General features: G+C 35.3%; 1 protein-coding gene across 7 annotated transcripts in view; it reads left to right on the forward strand.

Annotated features, from left to right (window-relative positions):
• Positions 1-8,927, forward strand: part of SPICE1 (spindle and centriole associated protein 1) — a 52,207-nt gene that overhangs the window by 5,115 nt on the left and 38,165 nt on the right. For all 7 annotated transcript variants that reach the window (XM_006773604.2, XM_006773605.2, XM_006773606.2 and 4 more), the window contains exons 2-4: positions 661-756; positions 4,052-4,099; positions 7,156-7,299. In XM_006773604.2, the coding sequence (XP_006773667.1) occupies positions 661-756; positions 4,052-4,099; positions 7,156-7,299 (288 nt within the window). The remainder of the gene's footprint in view (positions 1-660; positions 757-4,051; positions 4,100-7,155; positions 7,300-8,927) is intronic.

Below are 8,927 nucleotides of genomic sequence, written 5' to 3' on the forward strand. Positions count from 1 at the left end.
TAGTGTTCAGGGACTGTGAGTCTTTTTAAAATTTTATATAATGTTTAGTCCAGTGTCCTTAGTATTGCTATTGTAAGAGTGCTGATCAAATGTTGGCCATTTCCAAATTCTAGTTTAGATTAATCACCTCCATTTAGTATTATAGAAATGGTACCATAATTCATTTGTTCTCTAAAGTTTTGCTGCCTTTATTTATACTAAGCACATATGTATCTAATAGTGATTTGAGTGTTAGAGTGCTTAAAAAAAGAACTCCCTCTTTTGCCTTCCTCCTCTTGCATTCATACTGTTATCATGTGACTGACATTTTCTATATTATTTGTGAATTTATATAACTGATGACAAACCTTATTGCTACTGTTCTAGCACTCTGCTTTAGGTCATAATATCTGCATTCCTAGACATTTTTTACTAAGCAAATAGATACAAGCTATTGCTTTGAAATTCTTTTTATTATAGTTAACTATCACAGTTTTCTATTAATTGTGAAGTAAAAGAACCAAGTTTTTTGATAGTTTGTTCCTTTCATTATGCTTAAATTTTTCTTCTGATGTTTTAAAACTTATTTTCCTACATCTGTTCCCCCTCCACCTCCTCTAGTGATGCTTAATTACTAGTTTCTCTTATATATTAAGAATTTGATATGATTATTACTCCTAGATGTCATTTGTCCGAGTGAACCGTTACAGCTCCCGGGGAGGAGGAAGGAAAGCACTGAAAGTAAAGAAGAAAACGGCAGTGAAGCAAGAATGGGATGTAAGTCTAGGTGGCAGGAGAAGCAATGCAATGTTACTTTGAGGAATAGGTGTGCTGACATGGCCCTAGTCACTCAGAATGGCATTCTGAATCGGGTGCAGCATGTAATAGGGTGGAATGGGTTTCTGGGCATGTTACGTTCTAGGTCTTGGCGGGAAGAGCAGAATCCTTTGGGGAGTTTTTTTTTAGAATATAGGAATTGAGGCTGTACCCTCTACTTCTTTTGAAGAACTGTAACCTTAAGAAGTTGGGGAGTGTTTTTATGTTTTTATTTTTTAAAATTGCCTCTACCTCTACTTTAAGGCCACTCTAGCTAACCTGTGTCACTGATGTCTGAATTTTGGGGGTAGTTTTTTAGATTTCCCTGTATTAACCAGTGATGCCGTAATCACATGAGTGGCATTTTTGGCTGAAAAAGTGGGTGATCCATGCTCTCTTACCCCTCAAATTGTTTGTTGCTCATCTCCAGAGGGGAGTCACTTGCAGTACAAAGCTTCTCTTAAGATAAAAAGATAGTCTTAAGTACCTGGGCATGATCCATGGCTTCTATGCTGCATACTGCCTGGTATCACCAAGGGGATTTTTGTCTTTTGTGGCCTGGTACTTGGGTTTGGACTGTGAGACTTTAGGTGCTTTTGCTTCCTGTTGTGGAGAGTAACTAGTCAGGGACTGGTTTGGAAATCAGGGATTCTTTTAGACTTAGAGTCTTCTGGGTGGTGAACAACCATTTTAGCCAGTTATCCTGGGCAAACTGGTGGCCTTTGGAAGTGGGACAGAGGGGTTTCTGTGTTTACATTGCTTTGTTGCCATCTGATTGGCTATAAAATATTTTTTATAAATGTGTGATTCTAATGTAATAAAACTGATGAAAAGGAAAAAAATGCACACTTTAATATAAATATTGTCCCCTTCAGAGTGGTTACTTTGGGAAGTTCACTTTTTATTCTGATATGCTACTATTGTTGAAAATATAATGGAAACCTATCATGTGAAATTACATCAGAACCTTTCTCATTTACTTTTTATTATTTCCAGTGCTGGAAAAATATGATTTTTGAAGGTAGACTGAACTCAAAAGTCATTTGGAGTGAATGTTAAATGAAGGAGGAGAGATACACTGAATAATGTTCTTTTGATAAAAACAGTGAGATGTTTTTTGAAATGGCTTGTAAATTAGATTTAAAGGCAATTATAAAAGAAAATTGTTTTAAGCTGCAGGAGTATTAATGAAATTATATTTTCTCCCACGAGTACTAATTCCAAGCATATCACTTACTTATATGCCTTAATTCTATTATGATTATTAAAAAAAATCCTCATGATCTTATAGTTGTATCTTGTACATTTCTAAATCAATATGAAAGGAATAATAGTTTCAGCATAGAAAAGCCTTGAGCTAAATATAAACTACGGCTGAAAATTTAAGTCTTTGAATACATCAACAGCTATTTCACCAGACTTAGTTCTCTATAGTTCTCTTAAGAGTAAAACTTTAGCTTGTTTTATGTCCTGCCTTACCATGCCTGTATAACACGATGGCTGAAGTCATTATGGAAAGGCCCAGATTTCAGGACTGCTATTTCCAGCTGTCTAGGCTGAGCACTGCACGATTTCACAGGAGTACTATATACATAGACACGGGTGTTAATGGTCCCTCCCTGAGTTGTGCAGTGTGGTCCCTGCCATGTTGGTTTTGTGCCTTTTTGCTTAAGTGACTATTTTCACATTTTATGAAATTATACAAACTCTGTCTCTTATTATGATAGGTTCGATGCTTATGGTGTTTGCATGATCACAAATTGAACCTTTCTATAGTGATCACAGTTTATCTTTTAGGAATTTTTACAAGTGTCTCATTCCATGGAATGCAGTCTGAAAACTACAGTTTTAGCTTATACTTATTTGAATTATATACTACCCTGCTTTATTCATTGTTTTAATATAATGTATATCTGCTTGGTGAATGTAGTCCTTATTTTCTGTAAGATACTTAATTTTCTACAAGATACCTAAAAGTAATCCATATTAATATTTAAATTGAGAATACTGGTTCCTGGAAAGAAAGGCTTTTTGTTTAAATATATTTCTTTATTTCAGAAAGGAAAGGAGAAGGAGAGATAGAAACATCAGTGATGAGAGAATCATTGATCAACTGCTTCCTGCACGCCCCCTACTGGGGATCAAACCCGCAACCCAGGTATATGCCCTTGGCTGGAATAGAACCTGGGATCCTTCAGTCTGCAAGCTGAACGCTTTATCCATTGAGCTAAGCCGGTTAGGGCAAGAAAGACTTTTTGGTCCCAGGAATTTGAATTCATTTCCAGACATTAAAACCCAGTACAATGCTAGCTGGTTTGGCTCAGTAGATAGAGCATCAGCCTGCACACCAAAGGGTCCCGGGTTCGCTTCCAATTAAGGGCACATGCCTTGGTTGCAGGCTCCTCCCTGGCCGGGGCCCTGGTTGGGGTACATGCAGGAGGCAACGAATTGATGTGTTTCTCTCACATTGATGTTTCTCTGTCTTTCCCTCTCTCATCCACTTTCTCTAGAAATCAATGAGAAAATATCCTCAGGTGAGGATTACCAAAAAAACCCCAAAAAACAAAAACCCAGTACATACATCTAAAGACACACAAACAATATCTGTTAATAGTTATAACTTTCTGAAAAATGTGAAAAAAAATGGTAAGTTTGAATTACAAAAATCTCATTTTTTTTCAATTTAAATAAATACATCTTTTATATATTATGTAAAAATATACAATAATTTTATTTAAATTGAAAGTAAAAATTTTATCTTGCTAAAATGTGATGACTAACCCCTTTAACTCTTCAAAGAAAGGTTTCTTGGAGAGTAGCATGCTTAATTAAATATAGTCTTTTAAAAAATATACATTTTTATTGATTTCAGAGATGATGGGAGAGGGAGAGAGAGAGAGATAGAAACATCAATGATGAGAATGCCCCCTGCACACCCTCCACTGAAGACTGAGCCCGCAACCTGGTCATGTGCCCAAACCGGGAATTGAATCGTGACCTCCTGGTTCAAGGGTTGAGGCTCAACCACTGAGCCACACCTGCTGGGTGAAATATAGTCTTTTAACTGCGATCCATCTGGCATGTAAAGAAAAAAAGGAAAATCAATGTCATAAAAAAGAAACTAAAACTGATTTCAATTTTTTTTTAATCTAGTCTAAAGAATAAACTTTAAAACCCTATTTAAAAAATCCAGTAAATACTAATATTCTATAGGAAACTTTTTTTTTCTTTAAAAGAAGTTTATCTTTTTTTACAGAATACTGTGAATGATCTAACAGTTCATCGGGCAACTCCTGAAGATCTGGTAAGTTTAATATCAAAAGTTAATATTTGTTTAGTATTTTATTTGATATTTGGTTTCTAACCTTCAGAATAGGAGCCAGAGGTACTTCTCAGAAGTTATATTTATCTTGCTTATGTCTATATAAAATCAAAAAGCATATCTTCTGGACGTCCTGATTTTACCTAAGAATATCAATTAGCATGTATTAGAATTTTCGTAGTTAGATTTCTCTAGTCTAGTATTGCCCTGTATACATCTGTCATCTTTTCCTATCTATAGATATCTTCAGCATTACTATTTACGATTACTTCCCTGTACAAACATACTGGTCTAGTCAGTGTAGTAATTTATTCCTTGAACAGGCCATTTATATTTCCGTGTTTGGGTCCCAATTCTATTTTCCTTACTTGCAACAGTTTCCCTCTTTTCTTCTTTAGCTGCCCAAATCTTCCTTTGTTACCTTATGCTAGTTCAAGTCTTATTTTTTTAAAGTTTCTACTATATATATAGTTTTTAAAAAATAAACAGCTTTATTGAGATATAATTCACACACCATAAAATCCAGCCTCTTAAAGTGTACAATTTAATTTTTTTAGTATATTGACAGTTATGCAGCCATCATTACTTTCTAATTATAGAACATTTTCATCACCCAACAAAAGAAACTCTCTACCCATTATTTCCTATGCACTCCCCCACATCTTCTCAATAAATCCTTGGCTTCAACTAACCTACTTTATGTCTCTATGGATTTGACTATTCTGGACATTTGGGTTGTTCTGGACATTCATAATAGTCAAATGGTTGTTTTACTGTTATCAATAAGCTGCTATGAGCATTCATGTAAAGTTTTTGTGTGAAAATATGTTCTCCGTTCTCTTGGGTATATACCTGTGAGCAGAATTGCTGCAACTTATGATATCTATATTATTTAACTTCCTGAGTAACTTCCAAACTGTCTCCAAAGTGGTTGTAATTTATAGTCTCACTAGCATATATGAGGGTTCCAATTTCTTCACAGTACTTGTCAATTTGGTATTATCATCTTTTTGGTTTTCATTCTCCTAGTGGGTATAAAATGTAATCTCTTTGTGGTTTTGGTTTGCATTTCCCTAATGACTAATGATGTTGAACAGTTGAATACCTTTTGAGCTTTTCATGTGCTTATTGGTCATGATGGCCATGGTATCTTTGGAGTAATGTCTATTCAAATCTTTTAGTCATTTTATTTTTTTCTGTTTTTATTTTATTTTTTCCATCGCTATTATCTCCTCTATTCCCTCTTCCACTTTAAAAATTGAATTATTTGTGTTTTTAGTGTTGAGTGGTAAGAGTTTTTTAATATATTCTGGATACAAGTTCCTTATGAGAGAAATGATTTCAAATATTTTTTTTACATTCTTTTGGTTGTCTTTTCACTTTCTTGATAATGTCCTTTGAAGCACGAAAGATTTTAATTTTGATCAAGTGCAATTTATCTAATTTTTGTTACTTGTGCTTTCAGTGTCATATCTAAGAAACCATTATCTAGCCCAAAGTTCAAAGATTTAATTTACTCTTATGTTTTCTTCTTTTTTTCATTGTTTAAAAAATTTTTTTTATTGAATTTATTGTAGTGATGGCGAACCTATGACACGCGTGTCAGAGGTGACACGTGAACTAATTTTTTTGGTTGATTTTTCTTTGTTAAATGGCATTTAAATATATAAAATAAATATCAAAAATATAAATATCTTTTAAGAGTTTTATAGTTTTGGCTCTTATTGTTTAGGTGTTTGATCCATTTTTATTTAAATTTTGTATATAGTGTGAGGTAGAGGTCCAGCTTCATTCATTTGCAAATGGATATCCAGTCTTCCAAGCACCATTTGTTAAAAAAGACTATTTTATCCTTATTGAATTTTCTTAGCATCCTTGTTGAACATCAGTTGTCCATAATATAAGGGCTTACTTTGGACTTTCAATTCTATTTCAGTGATCTATATGTCTATCCTTATGCCAGTACCACACTCTCTTGATTTTTATAGCTTTGTGGTAAGTTTGAAGTCCTACTTTTTGAAGCTGCTCAACATTTGCTATCTCTTCTGAAGTGTTATATTTACTACCTACGTAAGGCATTGAGCATATCCTGTCTAATACCTATCGTTGATCTTTGTATTTACCCAATTTCCCTGGGAAGATGATTAGTGCTTTTGAGGAGTAGAAAACATATCTTCCATATCTTTCTGGACCTACGAATCTTAATCCTGGTAGCTCCTGGAATATTTAATCCATTAAATATTCATTCAGGATAATAATGATACTCAATTGATTAAATTTTTTTTAATTATGAAAAATTTCAGACTCATGTGAAAGTGCAGACAAAATTATAAAGAGCTCCCATATATAGTATACTGTATTCACCCAGATACAGTATAATGTTAATACAATTTTACATAATGGCTTCATTTATCATCTCCTTTTCTAACTTTGCTGAAGCATTTTATTTTTTAAATCTTTATTGATGAGAATATTACAGATGTCCCCTTTTGTCCCACATTGGCCCCCTCTACCCGCTTCCCACTCTGGTCCAGGCCTTTGCCGTCCTATTGTCTGTGTCCACAGGTAATGCATATATGCATATAAGATCTTTGGTTATCTCAGTCAGTGTGTGTAATTGTACATATTGTACTTGTACATACATATGTAACTGAAAAGTTTAATAAAACAATTCTTTATTATGTATGATGTGTCTTAATGTTTTCTATTCTATTTTATTTAAAATATGTTGGTTTTGACCCACTAGTTGATTTTACCATCATCAAATGAGTCCTAGCATGCAGTTTGAAAAGCACTAGTTTATTGGCTAGTCCTTACAAATATAGAAATTAATATACTTTCTATTTTGTCTTTTATCTAGGTCTAGTACTTCTGTATACAGAAGACTGTAAAAATTTTGACTGTGAATATATATATAAATATACCTATGTTGAATCAGAAAAAATGAAAAAAGATGAAGTATATTAGGTGGTCCTACCACCTAAATAGGCACCTTCTTTGTTCCCGAAACATTATTTTATATGCTTTTTTCTATATAGATACGCCGACATGAAATACACAAATCGAAGAATAGAGCACTAGTACACTGGGAACTCCAAGAAAAAGCTTTGAAGAGAAAATGGAAGAAGCAGAAACCGGAAATTTCTAACCTTGAGAAAAGGAGATTGTCTATCATGAAGGAGGTAATGCTAAACTGCAATATCTTTGAAAGAGAAGAAAGAGATAAATAGGTTTCTCTCTTTTCCCCCAAATTTGATTCACATTGGAGAGACTAGTAATTACTGTGTCCTTATACGATGAGCTACATGTGAACTTTGAAGAAAGCAGCAGTGACAATTTCGGCTCTACAACTTAGACTCTCTACTAGGAATGATACCTAGAAAATTATTAACTTCTCAGCCTAAATTTTCTTATCTTTAAAATGGGAATAACACTACTTGTCTGATTGTATTGTTATGAGATTTCTACAGTGATCAGCGCAGTCCTTGGCAAGTGATTAGTGCCTTGTAATATAAATACTAGTAAGCTGCCATAATTCTTTTTCTCAATTTACATGCAGTGCTGTTAGATTACTTTGCAAAAAATGTGTGCTTGTCCAACAGGTTAGTAAGCCACTTGTCTTTGGCTTAATTTTTGCTAGATGTAAGGTGTTTAGGTAAGGAATCAGATGTGTCAGAATAAACAATATGAGAAATAAGAGGAAACTGCAGCAAAAAGTCCATCTTTTACTTGGGCTGAAATCATTGCGAAAGAAATGTGCTCCCTTTGTAGTGTTTCTTGTTCATTGTTGCAATAGTTGATGCTTGACTGTCTGGGTGATCTTTCACTGAAGCTTTAAACCATACTTTTTTTGAGGAATTCAATAGGTTTCATAGTGAATTATAAAAGTCTTGATTTTGTAAGTCATCAGGAAGAATTATATCTCCCAAATAAATGTTCACATGAGTTCATTAAAAGAACACTAGATTAAGAGAGACAGGTTCTTTACAGATAAGTAACTTTTGATGATCTTGGACAAGTCACGTACATTTAAATGTGTGGTAATTCTTTTTTTAAAAAATACATTTTATTGATTTTCTACAGAGAGGAAGGGAGAGGGATAGAGAGTTAGAAACATCGATGGGAGAGAAACATCGATCAGCTGCCTCCTGCACACCCCCTACTGGGGATGTGCCTGCAACCAAAATACATGCCCTTGACCGGAATTGAACCTGGGACCCTTCAGTCCACAGGCTGACACTCTATCCACTGAGCCAAACCAGTCAGGGCCATCTGCCCCTTTAAACAATTTTTAATAAAGATGCCAGTCTGCATCTTACATTAGACGTGTCATCGGTGAGCAGGTGCTTGCCATATCACAGTGGTGAGGAGTCGTCCTTCCAGCACAGTTGGGCAGACAGCTCTGCAGAAGTAGGGAGAGCCACTACCTTCCCAGGGGAAGGAGTAGGCACAGCCACACGGCATCCTCGTGTCCTGGTGGCTCATGGGAGACGTGCTCGCAGAGATGGTGGCTTCTGATCTGTGGGAGATTCTGAAAGTCGGGGGGAGGGGGGAGGGTTAGTTGTGATATCAAGAGAAACCACTGAAAGTTTTGAGTGGAAGAGTTGACCTTTATTCAAGGTGGGTGAGCAGTTGCCTTGGAGTGGGAGACCCAGCAGAAGCTGTTAGAGCGATCAGATAATGGTCAGTCTGGAGCTAAACTAGAGAAAATGGTCATGGGCTAGATTTCAGAGACTGAATCTGGGGCACGGTGGAGGAGAAAGGCCTGCCCAGGCCCAGCTGTGCAGTGAGAGAACTGGCAGCAGGCTGT

This window comes from Myotis davidii, unplaced genomic scaffold (genome assembly GCF_000327345.1).
Source record: "Myotis davidii unplaced genomic scaffold, ASM32734v1 scaffold201, whole genome shotgun sequence".
Lineage (NCBI taxonomy): Eukaryota > Metazoa > Chordata > Mammalia > Chiroptera > Vespertilionidae > Myotis > Myotis davidii.